We start from the raw sequence: 21323 nt of genomic DNA on the forward strand, positions 1-21323 counted from the left end.
TTCAAGACCCTCTGTCATCTGACCTTTGTAGACTGAGTCACAACTATCTTCCTTCACATTCTGATAAAACACTAGAAAATGCTGCCATTGCATTCTGTTTACACTGTTGTTTTCCTGTTTCCTCTTACTTCATTTTTCTACAATTATTTTGTTACTACATTAGCCTGTTTTCATTCTTCACTCATTCATTTACATTTAATTTATGGAGTACCTACTATGTGTCAAGTCGTGTACTGGAGATACAGGAGCAGAGATACAGAACACAGTAAGTCATGATTCCTGATACAATTAAAGCAAGGAAACAGGTCCATAACAAATAGCTACAATCTCAGATAAAAGTTGATATGAAAAAGACTTCTAAAAATTATCATGGGAACAGAGAAGTTTTCTCTTCCTGAGAAAGTCATCAAGGCTCCACTACAGAATGTGTAATTTTAGCTAGGTTTTGAAAGATGAGTAAGAGTGGAAAAGGAGAGGTTTTCAGGGATAACTATTTACACAATGGTAAGTCATAATGAAAGAGGGTGACAGTTTTGGGAGCAGCAAGCAGCCCAAGTTGTCTGGCACATAGGGCCCGGGGAGAGGGTGAGACTGAAAGGTAAGGTGTGCAGACTAAAAGCCCATGCCGTTATGTTTTGGACACAGCTGACAAGCACAGTCTTAAGGAGCTGTCCTTTTCCCTCACACTAAAAGAAAAAGAGTAAGTTTCTAATAAAACATTAATATGAGAAATGGGTCGTATGAGAAAACTCTCTGGTGGGGAGATTCTAAGGTGGCCCTAATGAATCCTGCTCCCTGTATAATCACAATTTGTATAATCCCTGACCCTCCAGTGCAGGTAGAACTTCTGACTTCCCTCCAGCCAGAACAATATGGTGAAGATGAAGAAACTTTGCTGATGTAATGAAGGTCATAAGCCAGTTGGTTTTGATGAATTGAAAAGGAGATTGTTTAGGTTAGGGGACGAAGGGGCTGACTTATGCAGGTAAAAATCTCTCAAAAGAGAGACTAGATGTTCCGTGAAGCAGGAAACTCCACTTGTGAGGATGAGGAAGTAACCAGCCATGTTGGAGAAGCCAACAAGGATCTTCAGCTATAGTGCAACATGCAGGCAGCAAAAGCTGGGGCCTCAGGCATGCAGCCACGAGGCAGCGAATTCTGCCAACAACCTGAATGACCTTGGCAATGAATTCTGCCCCAGTCGAGCCTCCAGATGAGAATGCGTGCCTGGCCAACACCTTGACTGTAGTCCTATGAGACCCTTAGCAGAAGACTCAGTTGTTCCCTGTCACACTCCTGACCTACAGAAAATGTGTGATAATAAATGTGAGTTGTTTGAAGCTGCTAATTTGTGGGAATTGGTTACACAGAAATATAGAAAACTAATATAGACTCTAAACTAGCAAAGATGGTTTTTCTTGTTCTTGTTGTTGTCATGTATTTTTTACATTTTTGCCAAAGTGGCTTAAATATCTAAAGAGACAACTGACAAAATATACTGTTAAAACAAAATTTAAATGCCATTTCTAGTCAGCTCTCCAATAATCAAAACCCAGCCATATGATCAAAATGCAACCAAAAGGAAACAAATGGAAAAGCACACTTACTGCAGAACACACAACAGCATATAAAATAGTCCAAGCCTGGCTTTCCACAATGTGTTTCTCGCCTCTGCCGTTTGAGTTAGTATCTTCCCATAGGAATAATTTTATAATAGGCAGTTGATGACCCAGCATCAAGTAAATCATTGCTATGACTGATACGGTCAATTTATATATGACAAAAGCAAACAAGGGATTCAGAGCCTCTATAATAATTTTAAATGAGAATATTATGCTTGAAGTTATATAAAATAGGCATAAATACACTTCACCTTGATTATAAAATAAATTCACAAGTAGCATAATAAACATATTTGGTATAAAATATAATTTTATAACATCATTTTTAAATCTAATATGCCAGACCAGATAAACATATATCATTTAACATTATTTTGTTAAGAAGCTAATATATGCCCTATACAAAAACCTAGAAAAGATAATTAGAAACCTATATTGCTTAAGAAAATACACTTGAAACTCTGAAATAAAACACCAGGGGAAAAGATGCAACACTTTATGAAAAAAGCAATCCTCCCTGACCGTGCAGAATTTACCCCAAATAAAAAGATGGGTCAGTATTCAAAAATAAATCATAACAACTCAAAGCTATAGGTTAATAAAGGGTGGAAAGAAAGCTCAATAGATGTTGGAAACTATCTGTTAAATTTCTGTTCATACCATTAATGTTTAAAGTTCTTTGAAAACTAGGGCTAGTGGGAGAATTATTAAATGCAGGGAATGCTACTCAAAACAACAGCCCACCGAATGATTGACAGGTAGCTTCTAGATGCATTTAGTTTAAATCTACTGTCTGGTCAAGCTTTGCTTCTTCCACCTTCTAAATAGTTCACCAATCTTTGGATGGTTCAGGCCTTCAGAGTTTCTTACCTTGATGATTTAACAGTGTCCTAAATGACATCTGCTATGGTCTGAATGTTTGTGTCCTCCCAAATTCATATATTGAAATCCTCACCCCCACGGTGATGGTATCAGGAGGTAGGGCCTTTGGAGGTGATTAAGTCGTGAGGGAGGGGCCCTCATGAATGAGATTAGTGTCCTTATAAAAGAGGCCCCAGAGAGCTTCCTCATGCCTTCTGCCATGTGAGTATACAGAGAGAAGGTACCATCAAGGCACCAGAAAGCAGGCCCAAATCTGCCAGCACCTTGATCTTGGACTTCCTAGCCTCCAGACCTGTGAAAATACATTTCTGTCATTTATATGCCACTCAGTTATGGTATTTTGTTATGGCAGCTTGAACAGACTAAGACATCACTGCCCTTAGTCTAATCCCTCTCAAAACTGTTCTCTTCACTGTGGTCAGAATCATCTTTCTAAATTTGATCATGTCACATCCCTGATTAAAACCCTTTATTCGTTCTTCTTTATTCTCCAAAGAAAATCCTAGCACCTTGGCATGCACCCAAGGCTCTTGGTGATCAGACGTGGCTCATCTCTACAACTCACATGCTGCTCACCCTGCCTGGCCCTTGCCTGTCCTGTGCACACCATGTCCAGCATTGGGAGGCACTTCCTCCTTCCTCTTTACTAGGTATATTTATACTCAACCCTAATCCTCAGCCCAGGCCTTTTACCTCCTACTACCCCTAGGAAGCCCTCTCAGATACGACTCTACCTCTTCAGGTTGCAACTAATGTCCCTCTGCTGCCTCCATAATGTCCTGGGCATATATCCATTCCCTACTCTTAGCACATGATTATTCAATTTATATCTCTGTCTTTTCTACTCAATGAATGTGCTCTTCAGTATGATCCTCAGTACTTAGCACATAGGAGGCGACTACAGTTCACTGAGTGAATGAATGATGAAAAACATGAAGACAAGGGGGCAAATGTGAGTCCTATCAGTTGGAACACCTCTGCTGAAGCCCAGGCTGGAGTGGAATCTTCTGTGGGAGTTGCCCAGACCAGGAGATAATGCCACAAACCCTGAGAGAAACACCAGCAAAGCCAACCTTCCAGATCTGGGATATCCTACAGACCTACCCAAATCACCACACACCCACACTCAGAGGACGTGCTATTCCCCTTTCAAACTGAAAAAGCCAAGCCTCATGTACAAATTGAAGTCAACTACATTTACCTAATAAAATTGAAAATGGTGCCACATTTAAGAGTCTGCACACTTTCTACAAGAAGGGTAGGGATGAAGAAAGTCACTGCCCTCATTCTGTAATTTATAGGCAAAAATCCCTCTGTTTATTGGATGAAGTCTAGACTCCCAGACTTACAAAGCCGTTCCTTATCTGTAGCTACCTTTCTCTTCAGTCTGCTCCTGTACAGGCTCCTTCATGGGGCCCATGTTCCAGCAGCTCCCTCCTATTTAATTTAGACAACTTTGTTCTTTGCCAAAGTCAATAACTTGGTTATTTAAAGAGAGTTCAATAACGACAGCAATATTTAGACATCCAGATAGTCTTCAGTCTCATTTTGGCAGATAAAGATCTAGCATGTATTATTATCTTAAAAATGAGAAATAAAATGTTTTCTCATTTCACCAGTATTCAAATAATAGAGTAGGTGTCTTTTGACATAAGACGTGCTTCAAATAAATTTTGAGAAGTTCAATTTGTCTGAATGCAAATGAAGCATAATTGATTTTTGACATTTTAATTTTAAGTGAGTTGGTTGTCAGATTTCACTTGAAAAGAACCCACAATATCTACATCAAGGGCATGTCAACTATCTTCAACCATCATTGTCATTTTTATATGTTCATAAATTTATCCTACTACTATAAATGCTATCATTTGACGTGTGAAGAAGGAAGGATTATGGTTAATCAAATTTCCAGCTTATTGCAAATATCATAAATACCTTACAGGAATTAATAATTTATAACAATCCCTACATGTATTCCACATTATTCAACAACTGATAAAATTACATATGAGATGATATTGAATCCCCACAGAGGTCAAAGCATCATACCAGACATTGCATCTACAGACAGAATTCAGAAACGGCTTCTGCCCAGTGGGGAGAGAGACCTGAAAACAAATCATCCCAATTCTATAAGATTTATAATAGTGGTAGGAAATAAATTTTCAGATGCACAGGAGAGAGTATGTTTGCCTTTAGGTCATGAAAAAATGTAACAAAAGAGGTGACACATGAGAAGCGTCCTGAACAACCTGTAGGAGTTTGTCAGGCAGAAAGAACAATGAAAGTGACAGCCCAGAGCCATGAAATGAAGGGTGTGGAGTGGCAGCAGAAAAGTCTTCAAGGAAGGGCCAGGATGCCACACTAAAGACCATGGCCTTTGCCTTTGGACAATTAGATTTGCTTTTTGGGTGAAGACAACTCTAGTAGAGGTATATAGAACAGACAAGAAGGAATAGAGGAAGACACGAAGCCTGGTTTGGAGGCTCTTATAAAAATCTCAGCAAGGCATGATAAAGCTCTGAATCAGAGCGGCTGGAATAGAGGTGAATCAAGATGTTTATCAGTTACCTGTTGCTGCATAATAAACCACCAAAAAACTCTCAGTGACATACAACGGTAAGCATTTGTTCCCATAGGGCTGAGGGTCAGTTGGGCCGGACTCGGCTGGCTTTGGCTGAGCAGCTTGGCTGACACAGCTCTGCTTCACAAGTCTTATGTTCCTCTTGAGACCAGCAGCTAGCCCATGTAGCTTTATGTTTTGGATTTTTGTCTTAAAGTCCACATTGGAAGCACAAGACACAGGTGAAAACACTCAAGACCTCTTAAAACCCAGGCTTGGAACTGGCACACCATCATTTCTGCTTTATTGGCTAAAGCAAGCCACATGGCCAAACCCAAAGTCAGAAGGTGGGGAAATATACTCCACCTCTTTAGTAATAGGAACTGGAAAGTCAAATGGCAAAGTGCAGGAATACAGGAGTGAAGGACCTGTAACAATAATGCAATACACCACACTCTGCCCTCTGGGCCTCAATTGCTCACATTCCTCCCAAATACAGTATGTACAATATATGCTCACGCCCACCCAAGGACTCTCAAAAGTCAAGTCCCGTAATAGCATCAGACTCAAAGTTTGTGATCCTGTAACCTACACTAGATCCAGATGTGTCTCATCTTGCTAAGAACAATGATTGCTTTTTGTTCAGAGAACAATGAACAAAAAAATGAGCTATCTGCCCCCACCCCAGCCCACACACATACACATACAGGGCCTATAAACCATGATGAAGCTGGGACACGATAACTGCAATGAACACTCCCCTTTAGGAAGAATGGCAGGCTCATGGCAGTCACCGGCCTATAGGAATTCTGAAATCCCGCTGGGGAAACGGTGCTCTGTAGATGGGGATGTTTCTTGATTAGGCCTGGGTTCTGCTCCCTGGAGCGCCTCCGCAGTCCATTGTTCTCCACTGTTTTTGACTCTGTTCTTTGAGACGTCCTTTCTTTTTCATCCTCCTCTTCAACCATTTCTGAAAAGGGCTTTGGAAGATATGCCATTTTGGCAACTGAACAACATTCTCAGCCTGCCTCCTGCATTAGAAAGTTGGGAACTCAAGAGATTTAAATATTTTTGAAAAGCTTCAATCTCTTTTAGTCCTAGATGGCAGTGTTGTTGCTAATTCAAATTGTCTAAAACACTTTGTAAATTTCTATGCATTCAATTTCAGTCTACTCTGTGTACCCACAATTTTATTTATTTTTTTGGTGAGGAAGATTGTCCCTGAGCTAACATCTGTACCAAGCTTCCTCTATTTTGTATGTGGGATGCTGTCACAGCAAGGCTTGATGAGTGGTGTGTAGGTCCATGCCCAGGATCCAAACCCATGAACGCCAGGCCGCTGAATCAGAGCACACAAACCTAACCACTACATGACTGGGTGGGTCCCTCACAATTCTTTTCTAGACATGCTTCTCTCTCTCACTCTTGGCTTAATTGCTGCGGCTAAGCACATATTAGACTAATGTGGCACCATGCTCTTAAGCTTTCCGAGTGTCCTTTTTACCAGCTGAAAAGGTATACTGCAGGCTCTCAATTCTCTTAGTCTCAGGTATCTTTTATATTACTAAATATTATTGAGGACTCCAAAGAGCTTCCCTTAGAAAATTCTAGAAAGTACAAACTACACAAGCACCCATTCCATTAGATATCAGTGCAATGATGTAATTGTATGCCATGTAACCTCTGGAAAACTCCTCTCTATGCTTATGAGAAAGTAGGAATGAAAAAGACAATGTCTTCGTATTATTACGAAAATAATTTTGAGCGCACGGGTCCCCAAAAGGATCTTGGGAATTCCCAGGGCTTATCAAACCACATTCTGATAATCAAAAAGACACCTTTTTTCCTTTCAGAGGTTCTAACTATAGTTTCTATAGCCACACCCTTAATTTTCCCACAGGTAACATAAATGGAAACATACTCTCTCTTCATCTTTATCTCTCTGTAGTCTTTAAGAGCCCCATCTAAGTTAAGGATGTGGAACTCCATAATTTAATACACAAAATAATTCTTTGATGGAAATATTTTAGATGAGATACAGTGGTTATCTACAGTACTAACTCATCTGGCATTCTGTTAACTTCAACTGCAAAAGAGAACATCCAATCATCAGTAAGATAAGAAGAACTTTGAAAAGACCGACAGAGTTGGAGAGACAAAAATTAGAGATCATGACTCACCAAGTAGGATGGCTCTGATGGAACCCCAAGGGTTTGGTTGGAACTCTGAAGGGTTACACCTTAAAAATAAGAATAAACCAGGTCCTCAAACTCAACTTGGAATCACCTCAATCCTTGATTGGATTAAGGTGATATGGGAACGCCCATTCCCCTAGCCTAGCTGCCTGCCACAGTGAAAGTAAATCTTCTGTGGGAGAAGAAAACAGCATTTAGAGGCTCAAAGTACTTTTACAATTATCTATAACCATGTCAATCCTCAATAAAGAAATGTTCAAGACTAGAAGGCACAATGTAACCAAAAACTGAGAGAAAGAATGTAAAAGGAGATGCATAGGATACCCAGATAATAGTTATCAGACACAGACTCTAAAAAACTAAGATTAATAGATTTAAGAAATTAAATTACAAGATTTCAACAGAGAATTAGAAATTCTAAAAAAGAACCAAATGGAAATTCTAAGCTAAAAAGATGAAACAGCTGACATTAAATACTTACCAGATTAGGTAAACAGTAAAGTAGACACAGCTGAAGAGAAAAATAGTTTCTGCTACGATTTTTATTGAGATTATCCTGAATCTGTAAATCAATATGGGAAGAATTGACATTTAACAATATTGAGCCTTCCAATCCATGAACATGGCATGTCACTCCGTTTACTTAGGTTCCCTTTCTCTCAGTAATGTTTTGTAGAATTCAGTGTACAGGTCTTGAATAACTTTTATCAGAATTACACCTAAGTATTTCATATTTACGATGCTACTGTAAACAGTATTTTTAGTTTCAAATTTTTGTTTTATGGTAGTATATGGAAATGCAACTCATTTTTGTCTTGTATACTGTAACTTTGTTAAACTTATTAGTTTTAGATTTTTTATGTATTCTGTAGGATTTTCTGTAGAGTTGAATATACCATGTGAAGAGAATTTCTTCTTCCTTTGTAATCTGGATGCCTCTCATTTCTTTTTCTTGCCTAATTGTCTTGGCTACAAACTCCAAAACAATGCCAAATGGAGGGGGATAGCAGACATCCTTACTTTGTCTCTGATCTTAGGGGAAAAGCATTGTCTTTCACCATTAAGTACAATGTTAGCTGCAGGTTTTTCTTAAGATGCCCTTTATCAGGCTAGGGAAGTTCTCTTTTATTCTTACTTTGCCAAGAGCTTTTATCAGAAATGAATGTTGGATTTCATCAAATGCTCTTTTTGCATTTACTGAAATGATTGTATGGTTTTTCTGTCAGTCTGTTAATATAATGAATTAATTTTCTAAAGTTAGCCCAAATTTGAATTCTTGAGCTAAATCTTATTAGGTCATATAAATTATCCTTTCTACAATTCATTGGATTCAAATTGCTGAAATTTTATCTAGAACTTTGGCATGTGCTCGTGGTGAATATTGGTTTGTAGTTTTCTTGTGATTTTGGTGTCAGGGTAACGCCGGCCTCATAGCATGAGTTGGGAATCATCCCCTCTTCTATTTCTTGGGAGCACTAGCTGAGAACTGAGATATTTTCTTCTTTAAACATTTGAAAGAATTCACCAGTGTAGCCATTTAGGTTTGGCATTTTCTTTGTCAGAAATTCCTGTAGAATCTGTAATGATGTCACTTCTCTCACTCTGATATTGGTAACTTACGTGTCCTTTTTTCCCCCCTCATCAGTCTGGCTAAAGGTGTATCACTTTTATTGACCTCAAAAGACTAGCTTTTAATTTCACTGATTTTCTCAATGGGTTTTGTTTTCTATTGCAGTGATTTCTTTCATTTGCTTATTTTGAGATTCACTTGCTCTTATTTTTCTAACTTAAGTAGAAGCTGAAGTCATTGATTTGAGTCCTTTCTTTTTCTAATATAGACATTTAATATAATTTCCCCTGTACTTACTGCTTTAGCTGATTCCCATAAATTTTGATAATTTGTTCATGTGCATTCAATCCAGTATACTAAATTTTTCTTTCTTTTTGTATTGAAACTATTTGTCTCTATATTTAAAGTGGATTTCTTGAATTTAGTATATAGTTGGATAAAAAAGACTCAATCTGATAAGGGTAACTGACAATTTATTTAATGTAATTATTGATGTTGTTATTTAAAGCCACCATCTTACTGTTTCCTATTTGTCCCATCTATGCTTTGTTCAACTTTCTTCTTTTACTTCCTTTTTTTGGATTGAATATTTTTAATGACTACATTTTATCATCTTCATTAGTTGTAACAGTTTTTCTTTTTGTGGTTGCTTTAGGGTTTACAGTACACATTCTTATCAGGGACAATACTCAGGTAATGTTGTACTGCCCCGCAGTTAGTGTACGCACCTTAGAGGAGCATACTTTCATGTCCCGCCTCCCATCCTTGGTGATACTGTTGTCAGACATTTCACTTTACCTATGATAATCACGCAATACCTCGTTATTATTTTTGCTTTAAATAGTCAATTATCCTTTAAAGATAATTTAAAATAAGAAAAAAGTCTTACATTTGTTCACGCCATTTTTGGTTCTGTTCATTCCTTTGCATAGAAGCAGATTTCTATCTGGTACCATTTTCCTTCTGACTAAAGGCATCCTTTGACATTTCCTGTAGGGCAAGTCTGCTTATGACGAATTCTTACAGCCTTTCTAGGTCTGAAAAAGTTTTTATTTCATTTTTGTTCTTGATATCTTTGCTGGGTATATATAACTCTAAGTTGAGTTTCTTTCTGTCAGTACTTTAAAGATGTTGCTCCACTGTCCCTGACATTCCTATCTTTGTTCCTGTGTCTTTTGACCTTAGCTGCTTTAAGAACTTTCCTTTGTCACCGGTTTTAAGGAGCTGGATGATGATGTGCTTTGGTGTAGTTATCTTGTTCTTGGGGTTCACTGAGTGTCTTGGGTCTCCCTTGCTTCCCTTTCTCAGCGATCACTGTCCTGTGCTGCCTAATGTCTAATATTTGAAAACTGTTTCATATCTTTCGTGTATTTTCAAAATTTCAGATGGGTAAATCCAATCTCTAGTATTCCATCTTGGCCAGAGGCAGAAGTTCAATTTCAGGTTTCCCATTTTCATCATATAAAAATTTTATTTTTTGAACTTATTTACTTTTAAATTCCATGACAAAAATGTTTTGTCTATACACATGAAGATACTAAAATTGTTTTATTTATCTCACTTCTTTTAATACACGTTAAGTGCATGTATAGAAAAAGGCAATAGGAAAATAATAATGGATCTAAATACAGCATGTAGGCAAACACACTTATATGTCTTCTAAACCTGTTCGATAATGATATATAAGGAAACTTGTTACAAGTCATAATGCTTTTATAATTCGTCAGGAGAAAGATCACATTAGCACCCCTTTATGCTTCAGTACAAATATATTCTGGGAAAAGATAATATTTCTGTTTTTATTTCTTAAAAGTAATTATTAGTATGTTTACACTTAATATAGCCTTAAAATTTTCCATCGCTTTGGAAAACCATAAAGTTAGTAAGCTAGCTAGATTTCTTTTTCATTTTAGTAAATATTTTCATCTCAGAAGTCAAAATGGGGCAGGAGTGCGGTATACAAGGTATAGTTAACTCTTTGGAAGAAGAGACTACAAGAAGGTAAACACGCCAGTAGCCCTCCTCGTCTTACACCACTGAAGCTGCAGATCACATAAGCAGATGTACACATCCACCTGTTGTCAGAGGTATAAATTCTTTTGACAATTAACCTTCCTAAATTTTATGGTAAGGTCAATAAAAATAATACACACAGCACACAAAGAATTATAGAAAGTTAATGATACAGGCCACAAAACAAAATAATCCACACTTCTCATCTGGGAAAATACAAGGTAATAATACTGTAGTAGTATCTAATATGAAATTTTCACTGATTGTAAGTTAATCATGTTGACTGAAACTTTACTGTATAATTTTGTATTTATTAATTCATGAAATAATCATGAGAAATTCAGCTCTGCTTAAGTCTTATAAACTTTTAAAAGTTATCATAGGTAAAGTTAAGTTAACTAAAAAAAAAAATCAACCAGGAGTAGAGATTTGTCAGAAGTATTATACAGTAACATAAACACAATAGGTATAATGTAATCTGTGCAATTCAAAATTCCAAAAATTGTCTTATCAAATGTACAAGTAATAAATAATAGTCATACTTGACTTCATCAAGCTAACAAAATAATTACTAACCAACCTTGTATTTTATTAGTCAACTGCTTAGAAATACCAATTGCCATTTGAAAATTACTTTCATAAAAATAGAAGGCATATCAAACTCTTTAATCCTCAAACATCCAAAAAAATTTGGAAGACAAATGTCAATCAAAAATATATCTGTTAAAAAAGGAGATTAAAAAACATACATAACCTTTTTTTGCACAGTTTTCTACTCTTATGAAAAAGGGCACTTAGTGTATAGCTAAAGCTTTCAGAAAATAAAGATCCTGTTGGTTTCCTACTTGATGACATTGTACAGTTTTTAATATAAAAATATAAATATTTTTTGACAGTCAGAGAAGATGAAATAGTGGTTGGTATAAAATTCCATCACGCTTTTACTTGAAAAAAAATTTTTTCCCAGAGGCCATGAAAACAATACTGATTTCACAAAGTTCTGTGTTGCCAAAAACTTCTCGAATTACAAAACATTAAGGTATTCACTGAAATTTCAAAAGTGTGCCCGTAGCCTTTTGTTTTCTTCTCGTAGTCTTTCAATTTCAGCCACTAAACCTTCATTCACTGAGTATCTCTCCAACAAAGAGTGCATTTCATTCTAGAAAGAGGAAAAAATGCTTTTAAAATTATTGGTATTTTACATTTATTTGGCAAGCTGTTTTACACACTTTCAGCTATCATTTCTCTCATGTTCAATTAACTTAGCTGAATCATATTTCTTGTACTTAACCACCCAAACGACTTCATTAATATAAATGAAAGATCACTGGTGAAATTTATTTATTTGAAAGGCTTACATCTGCACATTTGGGAAGCTTTTTGATTACTTACTAAAAAACAAAATGAAAAACAAACCTGTGAAAAAATAGCCTTAACTATCATAGGTTAAAAAGAACAATGACTAGTTAAAATCTATTTTACTTAGTAAATTTCTAAAACTCCCTGTTTATTTATTTAGCAAATAGATATAACTAAGTAAAAATATATTGTCCTTGAATGGATTTTTCAGATCCACAACTCCTCACTCATTTAAAACAAAATTTGTCATACATACCAATTGCATATGAAACTGTTTAATCATCTCCACTTGCAAATTCACAATGTCCCTATGGCATGCTTCTCTAGGGAAGAATATAAAATACTTGTTAGAATTATAACAGTTTTACCACTTCTAGATCATTCAAGAAACTGGCTAAACTTTGGTTTCAAATTATTGTATGCTAATAATTATTATTACAATAATAAAAATACCAATGCACCTAGCATTTATTTACTACATGCTAGGCACTGTTTCTTGTACTTTAAATGTAAGAACTTACTTAATCTTCACAACTAGATACAATTATTACCTCTGTTTTACCAATGAAGTAAATAAGCCATAGACCAGTTATAACTTATCCAAAGTCACACAACCAGCAAATGGTGGAGCCAGGATATAAACCAAAGCTGTCTGCCTCCAGAACTCTCACTACACTACATTCCTGAATATAGAAATTATCAAGGAAAGACATGTTTATACTACAATGAAATTCAGATAATTCACTAGGTTACAATGCTTTAACTATTATCAATATTTTTGCTATTAAAAAAATACTTCCAATAGAATGGAAAAAGGCTATTTGGGTGGTTATTACAGAGGTTACTCAATAAAATACAATTAATTCGTGACTAGAAAAGAATACATGAAAATTATGAAGTATAACAATAAAAGAAACATTCAGTCACCCATCACACAATTTATGAGCTGGAACACTAACTAGCAAGATCATAGAAGCTTCCTGTGTGCTCCTGCCTGATTCCATTGCTTAACTCTTGGGAGAAGACCAAGAAAGAAGTAACTATTCTGCTGAATTTTGTTTAAGCAAACAAATGCTGAAAAAAAAAAAAATACATTTGTATAGAGTGACATCAGCATCATGGCAGAGTGAGTCCTCCCTGTAAACTTTCCCCTCAAAGATACAACAAAAAGGACATTCACATTCCAACAGAGGACATCCACACAACACAAAAGATGTCTGAGAGACCCACGCAGCCATACCTCAGAAGGTGGAGGTGCTGGAGCCCCCACCCCTGCCCTAAGGAATTGGAACAAGGTATGAGAATGCATCTCTTCCTCCCTGAAGGACAGCAACCTAGGGACTGCGCGTGGCCTCCGGGAGGAAAGCAGGGAGGGAGTGGTGGCCCTCTGCAGACCACCACAGATCTCCAAGGTCCCTCACAGCCTGGGGGAAAGCCCCTACAGATGTGACTAGCTTTCACAGAGGTGTCTTCATCAAGCCAACACCCCAGGAGAGCAGACAGCAAGGGCAGAGCAAGAAGCCCCCAAGATTATGCAGGACAAAGAAAGCGCTCCTCCCTACGCGCGGCGCCCCAGACCAGCACCTGGGAGCTGTCCTGTGGATTACAGCGTGCTTGGAATACGCAGCTCTTGACCCCCACCCAGTAGTGACAGGTGGAAGCGTTGATCACGATAATGATATAAAGAAATGGAAAGATACTCCAGGCACCCGCATTGGAAGAATAAACAGTTAAAATGTCCATACTACCTAGAGCAATCTACAGGTTCAATGCAATCCCAATAACATTCTTCACAGAAACAGAACAAAGAATCCTAAAATTCATATGGAGGCAACGAAAGAGCCCGAATAGCTAAAGCAATCCTGTGGAAAAACAATAAAGCTGGAGGCATCACAATCCCTGACTTCAAAATGTACTACAAAGCTATAGTAATAAAACCAGCATGGTACTGGTACAAAAACAGGCACACAGATCAATGGAACAGAATTGAAAGCCCAGAAATAAACCACACATCTATGGGCAGCTAATCTTCGACAAAGGAGCTAAGAATATACAATGGAGAAAAGATAGTCTCTTCAATAAATAGTGTTTGGAAAACTGGACAGCCACAGGCAAAAGAAGGAAAGCAGACCATCATCTTATGCCATACATAAAAATAAACTGAAAATGGATCAAAGATTTGAAGGTAAGAACTGAAACCATAAAACTTCTGGAAGAAAATATAGGTAGCACACTCTTTGACACCGATCTTAAAAGGATCTTTTCAAATACCATGTCTTCTTGGACAAAGGAAACAAGAGAAAAAATAAACAAGTGGGACTTCATCAGACTAAAGAGCTTCTGCAAGGCAAAGGAAACCAAGATCAGAACAAAAAGATAATCCACCAAATTGTGAGATAATATTTGAAAATCATATATCCAACAAGGGGTTAATTTCCTTAATATATAATGAACTCACAACTGAACAACAAAAAAACAAACAACTCAATCAAAAAATGGGCAGAGGATATGAACAGACATTTTTCCAAAGAAGATATACAGATGGCCAACAGGCATATGAAACGATGTTCAAATCAACAATCCTAAGAGACTTACACACCCCTATGTTCACTGCAGCATTATCCACAATAACCAAGATGTGGAAGCAACCCAAGTGCCCGACTGATGACTGGATAGAGAAGATGTGGTGTGTGTGTGTATATATATATATATATACACATGACAGAATACTATTTAGTCATAAAAAAAAGACAAAATCATCCCATTCACAACACAGATGGACCTGGAGGGTATTATGTTAAGCAAAATAAGCCAGACAAAGAAAAACACTGTATCATTTCACTCATATGTGGAATATAAACAAACACACAAAGAGAACAGTTGAGCGGTTACCAGGAGAAGGGGGCTGGGGGTGGGCACAGGGGGTGAAGGGGAGCACTTCTACGGTGACGGACAAGAAATAATGGACAACTGAAACTTCAGAATGTTGTAAACTATTATGAATTCAATTTAAAAAAACACATTTGTATAACACAGAATCTGTACTCAATATATTTTTGCTGCACTTGCTTTTGAGCATTATAAAAAGGGGACCACACCCTATGTAGTTTTGAGTAGTGTACATTTAAAAAATAATCAAATCTCATGTTTTCAAGATTCATGTTCTATATATCTGTAACACACTGACTTATACTGGTGTATACGATTTCCTGTCAGTTAACATCTGGATTGTTTTAAAGTTTTTATTATAACAATGTTTTTACAAGCAATCATGGATATATCTCCCAACCTATATGTGCCAATTTCTGTAGATGCTGAGTTATAGGTATGATCCAGACGTATACTTGTTTAGTTTTACAAAACAATACAAAGTGTTTTCCGAAGTGGTAGTATCAATAGACATGCTCATCATCAGTATAACAGAGTTCCTCTTGCTCTATATCCACACCAAGACTTGGTGTTGCCAGACTTTGTACAGTATTTTCTCATCGAATGGGTGTGAAATGGCACTGCACTACATTTTCAGTTCTCTGATTAATCACAGGGTTGAGCATCTTTCCTTATGTTCATATACCATTCCTCTTCTGTGAAATATCTTTCAGTGTCTTTTAACTATTTTTCTATTGAATGTCTTTTTTTCTTATTTATCTATGAGTTCTTTACATAACCTAATCCTTTGCTGGTTATTCAAGTACTGCAGACTTTTTTCCCCTTTACATCGTTAATGGTGTCTTGTGATAAACAGATCTTATTAGTATTCTCAAATTTACTAACCGAAAAATGCGGTCAAATTTACCAATCTATTTTTATAGATAGTGTATCCTCCTATTTTTTAATAACTTCCCTACTCGGAAGTCATATATAAATTCTCTTACGATGCCTAAACTTTTTCCCTTTACATTTAAACTCTGACTTTTTTAATAGCATGGAATAGGGATCCATACTTTTCCTCTCGTACATCACATTTCCATATATGCATAGGTTTCTTTCTGGTCTATTTGATTGCTTTGGGCAATTTGTCCACCCCATGCTAATGCTACACTATTTTAATTATAGCTTAATAATTAAGCTTATCCATCTGACAAACAAGTCCCCTTCAACCTATTCTTCCATAAAGTCTCTTGGTTATTCCCAGATCATTTCTTCTTTCATATACATTTTGGAATTATCCTATCATCTTCTTCCCAAAAACCCAGTTGGGATTTGATTGGAATTGCATTCAATCTATAGACCAATTTAGAGGAACTGACATCTTCATAACATCTTTCCATTTATTTAAGTGTTAATGCTTTCTAATAAATTTTTTTTAATGTTTTTCTATAAAAATCTTTTACCATCTTTGGTTACATTTACTCCTAAGGAACCTCATTTTTTCCATTGCAAATATAAAGGTCTATTAAAAAAATTTTCTCTTCTGCTTTCAGTTATGACAGAAGCTGTATTAAAGTTGAAGGAATCAGAGAACCACTAAGGTAGCCAGGATCTGAGGGGCCGAGGTCTTGCAAAGAAGGGAAATCTATGAGGTAAGCCCCACGTTTACCTCTGCTTTTCCCTCTGGGGGATGTGCTGATTCCACAGTGTGAGAAAAGAGGCTGAGCTGAAAACACAGCGCTAGAACTTGAAAGTCTCACTGGGTCGGGGAGTCTTAGAGTTTGGGACCGCCAAGGCAGCCAAGGCTGCCAGGTCCAAGATCCTGAAAACGGGGAAGCTGCAGAAAAGTAAATCTGAAATTGCAATTTCCCCTCGAGACATCTGTTGGCTCCTAAGCAATGCTCACACAGGGCTAGATGACAGGAAACCAAAAGTAAAGTAGCAGCTAAAGGGTAGAGACAGATTTCGGCAGCCTTGAGATGCTGGGGAAATGGAGGTTAAATTTCAGGACCCACCAAGGCAAAAAGGCCTGGTGAATACTCCAGACATTCAGCTGACATCCTAGAAGGGCACAGACAAAACCTTAGGAATAAAGGCAAACCAGAAATAAACTGGCCCTAAGAAGACCTGAAACCCAGCAAGTACAGGATCAAAGTGATCTACCTGTCAGAAGAAACTTAGGTCTTCTTGAAAGATAACAGGAACAGACCCACAGACTTCCACTTAAGATGTAATCTCTCCAACCCTAACGAGAACGAGCCAGAGAATCTATAAAAGCACACACTTTTAAATTCAACTTTGAGATTGCAAAGAAACCTAAACTAACTAAAATCCAGAAAATGATGAGTCCTCCTAGGAGAAGAGAGCCCCATGACTGCTTTCATCCCTGACAGAGCAGTGGGGGAAGAAAGCTGCCATGGATAGGGTTAAGAACTACTTGAAATTTTTACAGATTTTTAAAGGCCAAGTGAAGACTAGAACAACAGTTTAGAATCCCAAAGAGTCCCAGTCACAAAGAAATCTCCGTTCACCCACCAACTTTGCCCCACAGGCCTTCATTCATTGCTTATGTAAAAGTTCAGAGGCAGAACAGGAGGGCTGAGAGAGACCCCATCCCACTCCCACTCCCCACCCCCACTCCCCAAGGCACAGACGCACAGAGCCTAGTGAAGTCTCAGGGCAGGGGAGGAGAACTGAGAGTAAGCCCTCCGAAGCACTTCAGGCCCCCGTGGAGAAGGCAGCCTCCAGAGCTGAGGGAGAACAGCTCATGGCCCCTCAACACCCTCTTCTGTCCGTCCACTGTAAGGCGCAGCTGTGCAAGACCTGAGGTCAGGGCAGGTGGATTTACAGAGATCTTCTGAGCCATTCTGAGTCCTCACTGAGTCCCAAGAAGAGACTGCCTATTGTTGACAGAGGGGCGGAAGAGCTGAGAGAGACCTCTGCAGGCCCCCTGTACCCCAACTCCCCAGGTACAGGCATGCAAGGCAGCTGAAAGCTGAGGCAGGGCAGTGATATCTTTCTAACTCTGCCCCAGCAGAAGAACGGCTCCCTTTCTGTGTTTCCAACATTGCTTTATCCACATATTATAGTCAGCTGTATCCAGACAATTCTGCTATTTTGTCATATATATGTATTCCTGAAAACCTTGTTTTCTTTAAAACTGTGCATTGAAATTAACAGGATCAGATTTTTAAAATATGGTATATACATAATGGAGTATTATTCAGCCTTAAAAAAGAAGGAAATCTTGCAATAAGTGACAACATGGATAAACCTGGAGGACACAAGGCTAATAAGTAAAATAAGCCAGTCACAGAAGAACAAATACTACGTGATTCCACTTACGTGAGATATCTAAAACAGTCAAACTCATGGAAGCAAAGAACAGAATTATGGGTGTCAGGGGTTGGGGAGAAGGGAAAACGGAATTGTTAATCAACGAGTATAAAATTTCAGTTATACAAAAAGAACACGTTGGAGAGATCTGCTGTACAACATTGTACTTATAGTTAAGAATACTGTATTGTACACTTAAAACTCTATTAAAAGGGTAGATCTCACGTTAAGCGTTCTTATCACAATAAAACCAATAAAAAGAAAGTTAAGAGAAAAGAAAATAACAGGACTTAAAGAAAAAAGATTGTGACACTTAAAATTTATGCAACTCTGTAACCAAGGCACTAACAAAAACAAATTCTAATAAAAATACCGGCATAGTTTAAATATTAAATAATAAAAGTCTTTACCTTAAAAAAAGTGACTCATTTGATAAAAGGGGAAAGAAGACAGAAGGAAGGATTGGGGGTGTCAAGCATGGAGGCAAGGATAAAATGTGCAAAGATGGGGAATAATCACAAAATTAGCACTTCCTAACACAAGGCAGACAGCCAAACCAAGTTAAGAGGAAGGGAAAAGGAAGAGACGGACACTGTTTTGGCTGCTGTTACATGAAGCAACAAAATCTCCTCATCACATTGTCATCACTCCCCTATTTACCAATCACAAGTGAATTAATCCACATTAAAGAAACACACACCATGGCAGGACACTGTACCAATCCCAATTAAATCATAAGGCCTTTGCGGACAGATCATTCCTTTTTGCACCCTTACTATCTAGTACATATACTAGGCACAGCGCAAATGCCACAACGATGATTTTTCCTTAAAAATTTATTTGTTAACCCTTAAAAATATATATATTGAAGCATTTTTAACATTAAAAAGAAACATGCACCAACAAAAACTGTGTTTCTGCTCCAACATTCTTGTTCACAATAATCCAAATCTGAGCTAGAATACTAAGTAAATATAGACCAGAAAGGGAAAAAAAAGATTCTAACAATTGAAAATAGCTTCCAAAGTATATTGAGATAAGTAAAAGGAAGCAGCATTCTCACACTGTTCAAAATTCAAAGGATGAGAAGCCAAGGGTAGATCTGGGCAAGAATATTTTTAAATTAAGTATTACATTATGATGTATTCTATCTGAAAGTAATCAGAACTCCTTTAAAAAATATCTTTCTTTACTACATTACTGCACATAGCATACTTATCTATAATATAAGATCTATAAATACTGTATATAAGAATCCCACTTGAGCTTACCAGAATCTGTCCAAATTTTGATGATTACAAAATTCACAATGGCAGCCTGCCTGCTAGACTGTCCTGCCAAGTTATCTAATAATTGCCCTCGGCAAATGTGCCTTTTCCTGGCTGATATTCAATAAATTCAGTACATCAAGATCAACAAAACTCATAATGTTTTCTATGGTTTTATGGACACCAGAATCTAGGCAAAAGCAGTAAACCACCAACACTACTTACAGTTCTAGTTTTACATCTAATAAAAAAAAACAGTAAAATGCTAGGTAGAAAGAGGAATTTCACAATGACTACCTAAAGTCATCCAATGTTTCCTGTATCATGTTCTGAATAAAACGGATTTGAACAGATGTCAATGGTGCATTTGGCCGATTATTTCCAATAGTATCAGCTATTTTTTCTGATAGTGAACTGGCAACTCCAGCACTGACAGAGGATGCTATCTTTGGATCTAAAATAAAAAATGAGGAAAATATTAATAGTCAACTTGGACTAAGAGACATCAAACATTTCTAAATAAGATTTGGCATGAGAAAACTTGAAAAACTGGTAAAGAACAGTGTTCCTGTGACATTTAGAAAAATTCAGTCTGGAATACAAATCTTAGAAACTTTCTATGACATAATTTCTAATAGTCATCTATCTATATATATAAACTGCCAACTGTCTAATGTAATAACATATGACAGAGGGATTAATCTTGAAGAATCTCCAAACCATTTCCTCTTATAAAAGATGAATGTGACAAGCTGCACCACAAACTAGATAAACCAAGACTATTAAAAACAAACAGAAGGAGTACAGCAGTAAAGTAGTGCTACAGGCAAAGCCCCAGAGTTTAAGCTAACGCAATATATCCATGGAAAACCTAAAGTCAACTACAGATGTCTATAAAAAGAGTTGCCTCTATACAAAGAGTTGCTTTGAACGGTAGACAACAGAGCTGAACCTAATACTAACATCCCTTTAAATGTGATCAAGTTTTTAGGGAGGGTTGCATGAACTCTATGGTTAGGACTTCAATGAAAAAAAAAGAGATAATCTCAAGTAGTTAATGACCCATTTTCAAAGGGTCCTACATTATATTCCTATCTGTACCATATTAGATCAAGACACTTACAAATTAGACTGAAAATGAAATTCACACCAAAAGAATATCAAATCAACGTGGTTGAATTTAACCATTCATACACATTTTATTGTCTTTCAATAAGAGAGTTACACTAGAGAAGTGTCATAAATTTTAAACTCCTTGAACTTTTTCAGTCCATGATCACCCTATTTATCCTTTTCAAGTTAATAGTGGGAGTTTTCAACTTAACACTTTCAAACATCAGGAAGTGTTATGTACTCACTTGGAGTTGAGGATCCATTGACCGGGGCTTCATGTATTAACTGGGCTTCAATTTCTTTCTCCGGCTTTTCAAATTTCTCAGGACTTCTCGTTTGATTAGATGATGGAGAGGTATTCAGATTTCCAGTATCAGCACCAGAGATCAACTGTGCAAACTTCACATTTTAAATAAACAATTAATATATAAATTCTGGTTTTATCCATATTGTCCATATAATTTATACTTGCTTTTCTCTTTTGTCCCAGTAGGTAGGGTCAGGGAACAAAAGAATAGGAAGGGACATAGA

At 37.1% G+C, this 21323-nt stretch overlaps 1 protein-coding gene across 5 annotated transcripts in view; it reads right to left on the bottom strand.

Moving 5' to 3' along the window:
• Positions 1-10339: 10339 nt before the first annotated feature.
• Positions 10340-21323, bottom strand: part of NEDD1 (NEDD1 gamma-tubulin ring complex targeting factor) — a 44160-nt gene continuing 33176 nt past the window's right edge. For 3 of the 5 annotated variants that reach the window (XM_046646707.1, XM_046646712.1, XM_046646711.1), the window contains 4 exons: positions 21038-21191; positions 19977-20133; positions 12461-12527; positions 10341-12004 (listed from right to left, as the gene is read on the bottom strand). In XM_046646707.1, coding sequence (XP_046502663.1) covers positions 11900-12004; positions 12461-12527; positions 19977-20133; positions 21038-21191 — 483 coding nt within the window. In that variant the 3' untranslated portion in view covers positions 10341-11899. Of the gene's footprint in view, positions 12005-12460; positions 12528-19976; positions 20134-21037; positions 21192-21323 lie in introns of all 5 variants that reach the window. The other 2 variants (XM_046646709.1, XM_046646710.1) reach the window with 2 other exon arrangements.

Source organism: Equus quagga, chromosome 19, assembly GCF_021613505.1.
Source record: "Equus quagga isolate Etosha38 chromosome 19, UCLA_HA_Equagga_1.0, whole genome shotgun sequence".
Lineage (NCBI taxonomy): Eukaryota > Metazoa > Chordata > Mammalia > Perissodactyla > Equidae > Equus > Equus quagga.